Source organism: Bombina bombina, chromosome 7 (assembly GCF_027579735.1).
Source record: "Bombina bombina isolate aBomBom1 chromosome 7, aBomBom1.pri, whole genome shotgun sequence".
NCBI classification, from domain to species: Eukaryota; Metazoa; Chordata; class Amphibia; order Anura; family Bombinatoridae; genus Bombina; species Bombina bombina.
The window spans coordinates 336,887,864-336,901,303 of NC_069505.1; the positions used below are offsets into that span (position 1 = coordinate 336,887,864).

The 13,440-nt window shown below is 36.2% G+C and overlaps 1 protein-coding gene across 1 annotated transcript in view; it reads left to right on the forward strand.

Annotated features, from left to right (window-relative positions):
- Positions 1 to 13,440, forward strand: part of SYNPR (synaptoporin) — a 320,418-nt gene that overhangs the window by 105,027 nt on the left and 201,951 nt on the right. Inside the window, exon 3 of the mRNA XM_053689389.1 lies at positions 6,724 to 6,922. Coding sequence (XP_053545364.1) covers positions 6,724 to 6,922 — 199 coding nt within the window. The remainder of the gene's footprint in view (positions 1 to 6,723; positions 6,923 to 13,440) is intronic.

Below are 13,440 nucleotides of genomic sequence, written 5' to 3' on the forward strand. Positions count from 1 at the left end.
AGGTGTAATTAGTTTAAAATTGTTGTAATATTTTTCTAATGTTTGTAAATATTTTTTTATTTTTTGTAACTTAGTTCTTTTTTATTTTTTGTACTTTAGTTAGTTTATTTAATTGTAGTTATTTGTAGGTATTGTATTTAATTAATTTATTGATAGTGTAGTGTTAGGTTTAATTGTAACTTAGGTTAGGATTTATTTTACAGGTAATTTTGTAATTATTTTAACTATTTTAGCTATTAAATAGTTAATAACTATTTAATAGCTATTGTACCTGGTTAAAATAAATACAAAGTTGCCTGTAAAATAAATATTAATCCTAAAATAGCTACAATATAATTATTCGTTATATTGTAGCTATATTAGGGTTTATTTTACAGGTAAGTATTTAGCTTTAAATAGGAATAATTTATTTAATAAGAGTTAATTTTTTTCGTTAGATTTAAATTATATTTAACTTAGGGGGGTGTTAGTGTTAGGGTTAGACTTAGCTTTAGGGGTTAATCCATTTATTAGAGTAGCGGTGAGGTGCGATCGGCAGATTAGGGGTTAATAATTGAAGTTAGGTGTCGGCGATGTTAGGGAGGGCAGATTAGGGGTTAATACTATTTCTTATAGAAAATATAAAACAAAGACCTGCGCTACGTTACCAAACAACGTGTGTCCTGGAGTATTGTAGAAACACACTGAGGTATCAAACAGAAGAAGATTGAAGAGTCTCAACGGAGTGCAGCTGATCAGCAAACGATGGGTTTCCTGTCCACCGGAAGAAGAGCCAAACAGTACTGCAACAAGAAGAAGACAGCGCACCTCCGACTCAAGGTATTACTTTATTTCAAGTGAAATGACACACACTAGTAACGTAACTTACTAGATACAGGATAAAAACAGGCCTCAATAGAAGTCACATAGAGTTGTACTCCACAGTGGTAAGATGAAGCGGCGTTCACACAGTCCAAGCAATTCCCGGCCGGTATCCGGGGGATGTGGCTGAAAGATTACGTCACAAGCTGCTTCACAGAGACGCTCTCGCAACTGCTACTACGGATCCACACAAAGACCAAAAGACCTCAACGCGTTTCGCCGGTGACAACCCGGCTTTCTCACTGTGGAGTACAACTCTATGTGACTTCTATTGAGGCCTGTTTTTATCCTGTATCTAGTAAGTTACGTTACTAGTGTGTGTCATTTCACTTGAAATAAAGTAATACCTTGAGTCGGAGGTGCGCTGTCTTCTTCTTGTTGCAGTACTATTTCTTATAGGGTTATTGAGGCGGGAGTGAGGCGGATTAGGGGTTAATAACTATTATAATAGCGGTGAGGTGCGATCGGCAGATTAGGGGTTAATTATTGTAGATAGCTTGCGGCGACGTTGTGGGGGGCAGATTAGGGGTTAATAAATATAATATAGGGGTCGGCGGTGTTAGGGGCAGCAGATTAGGGGTACATAGGGATAATGTAGGTTGCGGCGGTGTCCGGAGCGGCAGATTAGGGGTTAATTGTGTAATGCAGGGGTCAGCGATAGCGGGGTCGGCAGATTAGGGGTTAATAAGTATAAGGTTAGGGGTGTTTAGACTCAGGGTTCATGTTAGGGTGTTAGGTGCAGACTTAGGAAGTGTTTCCCCATAGGAAACAATGGGGACGCGTTAGGAGCTGAACGCTGCTTTTTTGCAGGTGTTAGGTTTTTTTTCAGCTCAAAATGCCCCATTGTTTTCTATGGGGGAATCGTGCACGAGCACGTTTTTGAAGCTGGCCGCATCCGTAAGCACCGCTGGTATCGAGAGTTGCAGTTGCGGTAAATATGCTCTACTCTTCTTTTTTGGAGCCTAACGCAGCCATTCTGTGAACTCTAAATACCAGCGGTATTTAAAAGGTGCGGCCAGAAAAAAGCATGCGTAGCTAACGCACCCCTTTGGCCACAAAACTCTAAATCTAGGCCAAAGTGACAAGGTTTAAAATATTGCTAAAAGTTCCAAAACTCACTGTACAGAATAAGGTTTGTCTTTGACAAATATTTATAACTGTAAGAAAATGATATTAAAAGGGACAGTCAAGTCCAAAAAAACTTTCATGATTTAAATAGGGAATGTAATTTTAAACAACTTTCCAATTTACTTTTATCACCAATTTTGCTTTGTTCTCTTGGTATTCTAAGTTGAAAGATAAATCTAGGAGGTTCATATGCTAATTTCTTAGACCTTGAAGACTGCCTCTAATCTGAATGCATTTTGACCACTAGAGGGCATTAGTTCATGTGTTTCATATAGATAACATTGAGCTCATACAAGTGAAGTTACCCTGGAGTGAGCACTGATTGGCTAAAAAGCAAGTCTGTCAAAAGAACTGAACAGTTTGCAGAAGCTTAGATACAAGGTAATCACAGAGGTAAAAAGTGTATTTATATAACTGTGTTGGCTATGCAAAACTGGGAAATGTATAATAAAGGGATTATCTTTCTTTTTAAACAACAAAAATGCTGGTGTTGACTTTCCCTTTAAGTGGTTTTAGAAACAGTTTTTCAAAAGCTGTGGAATAGCAATGAAATGCACGTTGGATTCACATCACAGAGCAAAGATGCAAGGAGGGGTTGATTGTTTATAGAAACAATCTGGTAGTGTGGAAAAGACTGTGTGTCCAGAGACTCTTAGTAAACAGTGACTGAAAGAAGAATACACCCACCTCGGGTTTTAAAAATACCATATTTGACTAATTACCCCTGTATTTTTTTATGCTGTTTTAATACATTGGAATTTATAGAAGAGTTCTTGCATACCTGTGGTTTAATAACAAGTGCACTTATATCTAGAGCCGACATAGCTTAGGAAAGTGTGAGTACCATTTAATTCAGCTGGGGCACAATAAAGTGTTCAATTGAAATACACTATGAAGATGTTTTTATTTTATCTTTTTGAGGAAAAAGGAATTGGAAATACCCAATAAGTGTAAAGATTAGTGGAACATCACTATAAAGGACTTAATATAAGTATTCATTTCAACATATTAATATTTGTTGGGTACACGGAATTATATTCACATTTTTCTTTTTTCACTATTGTTTTTTGTTTGTGATATATTGTTCTGGTTTGTGATAATCAACTGTTTAGTTTTTTAATTTATAGACATAAGACAAACATTATCATTTTTCAGGTCCAAAAGTGGCCTGTGTTAACATTTTTTTGTTTTTACTTCTTTGTGACTTTTAATCTGAATCCTGATGTCCAAAAGTAACCTCTTAGGGGCATATTTATGATTGCGCAAGCTGACATGATCCGATATAGTGGATCATGTCCGCTGCACATCGATAAATGCCGACAGCATACGCTCTCGGCATTTATCATTGCACCAGCAGTTCTTGTGAAGTGCTGGTGCAATACCGCCCCCTGCAGATTCGAGGCTAATCGGCCTCTAGCAGAGGGTGTCAATCAACCCGATCTTATTCGATCGGGTTGATTTCTGTCCGCCGCCTCAGAGCAGGCGGACAGGTTATGGAGCACTGGTCTGAAGGCACGGGGCATAAATATGCCCCATAGTCTACATTAGAAAAACATATACTATGTGCTAATTACAGTTGGAGAGCAAATCTCTGTACGCTTGCGTTGGGGCAAAAATTAGTCTTTTTGGGCGCTTGTTAAATAACCCCAATATTACAAGTAGGAAGTACATGTGACCGCGAGAGTGCAATCACGTTTTACTCACAAGCATACACAGCGACCTCAATCCTCTGGTTAAATGCTTAAAACTGTCACAAAACACATAAAAAACACATGTAACAGTACAGTAACACTCATATTAACACTTTTTTTAATTAAAACATATTGCACAAAAAAGTTATAAGGGCTCAAAGTTTTCTTTCGTGATTCAGATAAAGTATGCAATTTTAAACAACTTTCCAATTTATTTCATTCTCTTGGTATCCTTTGTTCAAAATCATATTTAGATAGGCTCAGGGAGATTCTGATTGGTGACTGCACATGTATGCCTCATGTTATTGTCTCACTCATATGAATTGCTGTTTCTTCAACAAAAGATATTATTAGAAGGCTGGAATTAGATGATAGAAGAAAATTGTAAAGTTGTTTAAAATTGTATTCTCTATCTAAACTTTCAATATATATATACACATATAAAACACATAAATATATATGTAGACATTCATAAACATATATATTAATGTGTTGTTGTGATCGGGGTTGCTTAAGCTGTGGTTTTTAGTTTTTCGGCATGAAACTGAGGCTCCATTAAAGTCTATGGTGAAATGTCATTAAAGTCTATGGTGAAATGTGATAATTGCAATTTCACGTTGCGCCCTTTTGAGTGCAAGGATGAGACGGCAAAGTCACGTTCTTTTAACGGATGATTTTTTTAATGATTAAACTTACAAATTGAAAGAGGACCTCCCAATGGTCACAACATGGAAAGAAACAGTAACACATAACTTACAATTAGAGAAATATCACTACGGACATACTAACCGACAAGACGATTATTCTTTCATTAGCATTTTATGGGAAGAATACTTGAATGCTGGACTAACAGTGCCTCAGGTGACGTAAGAAGACAGACAAGGCCGAGACAGTACTATTAGTAGCCCTGATTTAGGTCAAGGACAAGGGGTCCATTAGGTTCTCCTACTCCTTAGATTAGATTTCTTAAATTTCAGTGAGGAATGCTAGATATCAAGGTAACCATTCTTTTATAGCGGCTGGTACACTGGTACATTACCTAATTGCTTAATCACTTAATTACTTAATTCCATAGTTATTTTATTATTTCATTTTTACCCTGAAAATAAGGGCACCATTTTCCGATTATTTGATTATTTGATTATTTGCTTCTTAAACTGTTTTCAAAAGTATTAGTTGTTCTTAAACTTATTGATATAATACCTTAGTCATGTATAATTACGAAACTGATGTATGCTTTTGCAATATCAAATAAAATTTATAAAAAAAAAAAAAAAAAAAACTTACAAATTGAAACCAATTAATGTTTCCAATGTTATTCAGTAATCTACTGTTCTAAGTATAGTTTGTAACTTCTAATAGGCATATTGTTAACTGATTATAGTTTGTAATGTCACTTACTATTTCTTTCTGCTTTATGGAACTACCTTACCTAATTCTGGGTTTATGTATACAGAGCTTACAAACTTCTCAGCAACCCTTGCCTGGACAAATGTCCTAGTTTTTGCCTTTGACATGACTTGACTTCGCCCATCATAATCACAGTTCGCCCAAACCCCCACCCATGAAAACACATGGTCCCCATCTCTCTTTATATATTAGCAATTAATTAATCACTGGATCTCAAAAAATCTGCATACAAGATAAATGTTTTAAAGTGTATAAAACTGCCCACTTTTACATTGTGTTTACATTCCTTTAAACTCATTGTGTATGTTTATCTTATTTTCTTTGCTGTAGCCTATTATGGTCAGATGTAAATGAATTCCTGCTCTGAAAATGCAATCACCATGTATAATTTTTGCAGGGTCAGGGTTCCGCAACCTGTGGGACACCTCTTGATTACAGTGGGGAGAAAAAACAGTTAAATATAAGATAATAATTAATGGTCATGCTTTATTTTTTTTTAATAAAGTATAAGTAAATATTGTACTTAGAATCCAATTAATCTAGGACAGAACGTTAAAGGGACATGAAACAAAAATTATTTTATTCAGATAGAGAATACAGATTTTAAAAAATGTACTATTTACTTCTATTATCAAATTTGTTTCATTCTCTTGGTATCTTATGTTGAAAGAGCAGCAGTGAGCTACTGGGAGCTAGCTGAATGCATCAGGTGATCCAATGACAAGAGGCATAAATGTGCAGCCACTAATCACAAGCTAGCTCCCAGTAGTGCATTGCTACACTTGAGTCAACCTAGCTATATTTTTCAACAAAGGATACCAAGAAACAAAGCAAATAAAATAAGAAATTAGAAAGTTGATTAAGATTGTATACTTTTTCTGGATCACAACAATTTAATTCTGTCTTCACTGTCCCTTTAAAATAAAATGTAAAAGGGACAATGAACCCAAATTTTTTCTTTCATGATTCGGATAGAGCATGACATTTTAAGCAACTTTCTAATTTACTCCTATAATCAATTTTTCTTTGTTCTCTTGGTATCTTCATTTGAATTGCAGGAATGTAAGCTTACGAGCAGGCCCATTTTTTATTCAGCACCTGGGTAGTGCTTGCTGATTGGTGGGTAAATGCAAGTGCTAAATTAGTAAATGCTAAATAAAATGCTTAATGCTAAATGCTTAATACTAAATGTATCATTTAGTATTAAGCATTTTAGTTAGCATTTACTATTTTAGCACTTACATTTACCCACCAATCAGCAAGCGCTACCCAGATGCTGAACCAAAAATGGGTCGGCTCCTAAGCTTACATTCCTGCTTTTCCAAATAAAGATACCAAGAGAACAAAGAAAAATGTATAATAGGAGTAAATTAGAAAGTTGCTTAAAGTTGTATGCTCTATCTGAATCATGAAAGAAAAAATGTGGGTTTCGTATCCCTTAAAACTAAATCTTAGTTCAGTTTTCAAGCTCTTATAGAAATGTCCAAATGTATTTCTCATTGTTGTATTTCAGACAAGCGCTCAAATGCCATTGCCTTTCATGCACAATGTTTTTTGACATCCCAGTTTTCCGCTGCACATTTACATAAAAAAATAATCCCTACAGCTGTATTCTCTTTTGTGTATATTTCAGGTTGCATCAAGCGATTTTCAACGCACCCAGATGTGAAGGCAAAGCCCGAGAAACCGTCTCATTAATCGGAGACTTCTCATCCTCTGCAGAGTTCTTTGTAACGATAGCAGTCTTTGCTTTCCTCTATTCTCTCGCTGCTACAATCGTCTATATATTCTTTCAAAACAAGTATCGAGAAAACAACAGAGGTCCACTAATTGTAAGTCTCTACATTTCATTCATTTTAAACATTGCTTCAGTCCTGTGTGCTCATTTGGATTAGATGCAGAAGACAAGTTCCACACTTGTATAATGTTATATTATGTGTAAGATTGACAGAATTCGTGTTGACAGCCCAGGGAGAATGTACACTCTCAAATTTGTCTTTAGATGATATTTTATTAAGAAGGATTTATTTTAACATAAACAGTGTTTATTCAAATGTTCCTTGTTTTGCCATATTAACCCTTTCATGCCGGGGTTAACATGTCTACATCGGAACAACTGTTCCGATGTAAACAATTTGAAATCTTGTGATTGTGCATGTGATCACGAGATTTCAATGATGGGATCGCGTTGGGGGGGGTGTCCCTATGATGCTAGGCATACCCCCCAGACCGCGATCCCATCAGGGAAGTGCCAGTGGCTTCAGGAAAGTCAAGCTATTAGGACGTTGTATTCCATCCATCGGCACTAAAGCCCAGCAAAATTCCGATGGAATACAACGTCGTAACGGCATTAAAGGGATAGTCTAGTCAAAATTAAACTTTCATGATTCAGATAGAGCTTGCAATTTTAAGCAACTTTCTAATTTACTCCTATTATCAATTTCTCTTTGTTTTCTTTAAATCTTTATTTGAAAAAGCAAGAATGTAAGCTTAGGAGCTGGCCCATTTTTGATTCAGCACCTGGGTAGCGCTTGTTGATTGGAGGCTACATTTAGACACCAATTAGCAAGCGCTACCCAGGTGCTGAACCAAAAATTGGCCGGCTCCTAAGCGTAGATTCCTGCTTATCAAATAAAGATAGCAAGAGAACGAAGAGAAATAGATAATAGGAGTAAATTAGAAAGTTGCTCAAAATTTCATGCTTTATCTGAATCATGAAAGTTTAATTTTGACTAGACTTTAAAGAGGCATTTAGTTACTACAAAATGCTTCTTCAGCCTTGCAATAAATTATAGCACTGGTCTAATGTGTAAATTTTCTGAATAGATTAACAAACTGTTTGCTGCAAATGTTTTTCTATGGCTAACCCCCAAACAAAGCTTGCCTGGACAACCTAGAGGTGTTACTGTCGTTGGCTTGTAACTGTCAATCTGTTTGCAATATCTTATCAACTGTAGTTATACCAATTAGAGACAGACTAGTCTGGATTAGTGCTTGTACTGTGTGCACTTCCAATTTTCAGAACTGGAGAATCCACAGGAAAAGAGAAAAGTAAATAGACTTGTGCAACAGCGAAACATTCATTTTGTTTGAATCTTTCAGAACCAATATTTAGAAAAATTTGTTTTTACGAATATTCGTTTGTTGCACTGTTCCGTTTTCATTGTTTAATGTACCTTGGATTGAAGTTTTTAATAGTTACTTTTTCTTTGAATACATTGAAGCACAATCTTATATTTTATGACATTCTGTCATGGGGATATTTGTTATGATGACAGTTAAAACCGTACACGTAATAAGACTCAGTAAGCCCTTTTCAAAATCTTGGATATCACACTAAAGGACCATTAAAGGGATAGGAAAGTCAAAATTAAACTTACATGGATCAGATAGAGCATGTAGTTTTAAGATACTTTCAAATTCACTTCTATTTTCAAATGTGCTTTGTTCTCCTAGTATCTCTTGTTGAAAAAGAATATACACATATCCTACACTAGTAGGAGTTAGCTGCTGATTGGTGCCTGCACACATTTGTCTCTTGTGATTGGCTAACTAGATGTGGTCAGCTTAGCTGCCAGTAGTGCAATGATGTTCCTTCATAATAGATGAGGTTGAGAAATGACAGAAGTCCATCGAGTTCAGCAAAGGATAACAAGAGAATGAAGCAAATATGATAATAGAAGTAAATAGGAAAATTGTTTAAAATTGTATGTTCTATCCAAAGCATGGAAGAAAGTGTTGGGGTTCCCTGTCCCTTTAAGAACAGTAGAATGTTATAATCAACAAAAAAGACAATGTATAATAAGAAGACAATGCAATAATTCAGCATGAATTAGAAATGAGTGGTAGAGTTCTTTTCTGACAAATTTCAGTTACTTCTATTTTTCTTGCCTGGTATCACATGACAGCCATCAGCCAATCACAAAACACATACATATATACTGTGAACTCTTGCACATGCTCAGTAGGAGCTGGTGCCTCAGAAAGTGTGGATATAAAAAGATTACGCACATTTTGAAAATGAAAGTTAATGCGGTTGCAATATCCTAAGTGCGCTAACGTTTTATTTTCAACTTGTTATACGCACTGACCACCTGCATTAAAAGTTGACTTTGAAACAAACTAAAGAAAACAGTGTGTCGTTTGTAATCTGGCCCTTTGACTTTAGTGTCCTTTTAATGGAATAACACCCTATTTTTAGCATTCGTTACTCTTGATTATTGTTTGGAGTGGTCCAGTGCTTCAGATAGAGCCGACCACCACATGCCCAGACTGACTGTGAGCAACCGTTCGTGTTTTACCTTGATACTTGGGAAGTATCCAGTAAGCTGACAACTGTTTGCACTCTGGCAACACAGGTGCCATCTCAAATTGTAAGTTATATTCTATTACCTTTCCACATAACCCACACGGAGTTCACTATGAGGCGCCCCATTTCTTAAGGATGCCCACACTTCATCCACAAGCCTATCGTAGTCTGCAAATTCATCACAGACACAAGTCGTTTGAACTGTTGCACCTTTTTTTAATATATTTTTTTTATATTTGATATATATTGTTCACGTATAATTTTTCACATTTTATTTTCACAGATTTTTTACTTTATTTTTTTCTCTTCATTAGTTGAAATTTATAAACAAGTTTCATACACTGTGAGCTACACTCGCCATACACATTATTAATTTTTGTATACTTTAAATAATTGATTTGCTGAAATTTCACACACTGCGAGACATATTCACTATACACATTTTTTCAGTGCGCCACCTTTTGTCTGGGAGATTTTCACCAGATTGCAAAACATTAAGTTTCCATTAACACATTCAGTCTCTTGAAAATGTCTTCTTTCTGAAGAAAAACCAGTAACAATAATGACGAATGAGGATTCTAGTATTAGCTCAACAGTGATGCTTCAGGGTGCAAAAACGCCGACAATCTTTCAGATGGCAATCCTGTTTGCTGAGGAGAAGGGACAGAATAGTGTCTCTCAGCCACACCCATAATGACCCAGTAATGCCCGCTGAGTGCCCAACCCCTCCTATGGAACACTCCAATGACTCCACAGACTACCAGCAGCTATGCTCATTGCCCATAATTTATATTGGAACTGCCACAGATGATAATATTGGGATCTAGAGAAAAGTGTCTGAAGATGTGAATTCAGCACCTAAATTGACTTTTATATTGTCATTTTGTAACAGTTTTGCTTTTGGTCTTAATTTAAAATCTTGAAAATAAAACAGTATTTGCACCATTTTTCACCCTTTTTGTATCTCTTACTAAAAGGGACAGTTTACACTGATTGAATAGAAGTGCGTGGGGCATATCTACATATGATCCATATATAGTAAAAGCTATCACAAAAACAGTCCTAATTTTTTGAAAAGCATTTGTTATAATACAAGCATATGTTGTTTTGACCTATGCAAATAAGGCATTAATATCATTGCACAAGGGTTGACAGACAAAGGAGTGCAGATACAGTCAGTGTCATCATTCAGTGGGGCACGCAGCAGATTTTACAGGTGCTAATGTCTGAGACTTTTGCCCAAAACTCTCCTTTCCCCCCTCTTAGCAATACTAACAATTAAAGTACAGTTTAGCAGGCGTGTCTAAGGTTAAGTTAATCATTTAGCGAACATTTAGCAAAAAATAAGAGTGTTCTCATAACAACTGAATATTCTCACACTAATGCAGTAGCCTTATCTCCTTTGGAATGTGACATCCCACTCTTTCTAGATAATAACACTGCTTGAGAACAGAACAGAAGAATGAGTGTAACATATTTCTTAAAGGCAAAACTTCTTAAAGGTATATACAGGGCCGGATTTACATCTCAGGTAAAAATAAATTTTAGATGTAAAACATTAAAGATTAAGGTAACAAGGTAAGCACAGTATTAATTTGAAACTTTTAACACAGCCTACTTGTTCAACCCTACAGCCTGATTCTAGGAAATATTCCATGTTTAAAAATGCAGTTAGGGTTTTATTATAATAACCACAGGACAACACAAACATTTTTTTCTTTATCCCAAAAATGAATGGGACATTCTAAACTGTCTAATTCCAAATATCCAAATAATAACAAATACCTTGCAATATAATACATTACTTTTCTTTGTACAATACATACATTTATAGCACCCAAATGAAATGACATTTATTTTGAACTCTTTTCATCAGATAACTGTGATATTTAGATGTAGAGTAAGCCATTTTTCTGTCTGTTTTCCACTTTATCCATTAAAAACACTACTACACAATACATTTGCCAGATGAGGTTTTGCTCTATTAAATATCCATACTATAACTAGTCTCAATTTCTCCCATTTTCCTTAAAGGGATATTAAACCCAATTTTTTTCTTTCATGATTCAGATAGAGCAGGCAATTTTAAGCAACTTTCTAATTGACTCCTATTATCAAATTTTCTTCGGTCTCTTGGTATCTTTATTTGAAAAGCAAGAATATAATCGTAGGAGTCGGCCCATTTTTGGTTCAGCACCTGGGTAGCGCTTGCTGATTGGTGGGTAAATGTAGCTCTAGTGCTATCCATGGTGCTGAACCAAAAATGGGCCATCTCCTAAGCTTAATTTCCTCCTTTTTAAAAAAAAATTAGCAAGAGAACAAAAAAAATGATAACAGGAGTAAATTAGACAGTTGCTTAATATTGCATGCTCTATCTGAATAATGTATGAACACATTTGGGTTTAGTATTCCTTTAATCTAATTACATTGTCTGGAATGAATTTGTGAATTTTAAATAATTAGAAAACTTAGCCAATAAAAACAAAAGAGAGCAACTTCCTTTTTTTCCAAAAATGATTCATGCAATTTTATATAAATTTGTTTAAAGCAAAATAGCCAGTAAATTAGATCAGCTTGTCTGATTCAACAAAACAAGTAATTTAATAAAGTTGACTTCCAATTTTAAACTCAATTTGTAGAAAAAAAAGGCAGAAAATGTAAATAAAATATGTTTGCAATAAAATGTAAACCACATGCCCTATTATGGAGATACACAAACACATACACCAAATGCAATATTTGTTTTAATGGAGTTACACCAAAAATCTAATGGCCATACAATTGAAAACCTATTAAACGGGGGGCGGAGCCAGCTATCATGGAGACCAGACGTGTTTTCTTGCAGCTCCTGGCTTGGGACTAAAAACTCATGCATAAACTAGCTAATATACGTCCTAACATTTATTTATTTTCCTTGTGAACCTACTAAAGACCCTGTGGACATGCCTGACATTTCACAAGAAATAGAAACCCCTCAACTCTGAAGATGGACGGATAACATATAATCTTTTGTGAAGCCACGTGGGGTAAAACACCATTATAAGCCAGTATAATCAGCCAAATCTCGTCAACACTAATACCCCGTCATGGAGGATTTCTTTAGTGAACTAGGAGCTCTCTTAGAGGACTTTGACCATCGGATGACAAGTCAATTCAATAACCTGAGATCTATCATCCGGAGTAGCTATGGGCATGGGGAGGTGTCCGCCACGGTAGCAGCCGATCGAGTGGAGCTTCAGGCTCAAATACAGGTACCTCCAAATCCCATTATTGCGCAGCACGATGCGGTACCAACACCACTAACCCAGACACAAAGCATCTCCACTTATTTAGCATCTCCTAACTCAGAAGCTAAGGATCGCTCAGGGGAGAGCATAGGTCATCAGCTAACTAGCACGAAGTTATCCGCTCATGAAAGTAACCCATCTACAGGAACCCCAGCTTTATCGGGTACTGAGCTGAATGTGGAATCTAATGGGAGCCTTAGCGACTACAGTTACATCCCCAGCCTTCCATGGTATTCCTGGTATACAGCCGGGTCCCTGCCTGTGATTGAGAGCCAGGAGGAGAATCTATACACATCTGGGTCACTGACGATTACCGGACCCGTCTTACTGATTCTGAAATCTCATTATCGATGTTACAATACAGCATATTGGCAGATCTCCCCAACACCCAGTGTACCGATGAAACTTAGATCTGGAGTGGGGTAAATTTGAGTTTGTAGCCCTGATATCGTAAGCACCCAACTTTTACTCATTTGTAGCAAGACATGCTATTACTGGTTGGAAACTTGCGAGACTCATGATATTTGTTTATGTGGGTCTTTTTCTTTTTTCTCCTTTTATTATTCAGCTGCTCTTTTAGATTATATGTCTGCCCGCAATGCTGCTTTTGACTGTGTGTTTTTTTTTTTTATGGCGGCCATTTTGTGTAATGCATAGCTCCTAGACAGATAAGAAGGATTGGACACCATCTGGCATATGTCGGCAGAGAGTAGGAGCGATCTAGAGAGTTAAATCCTTATACCTGCAAATGACC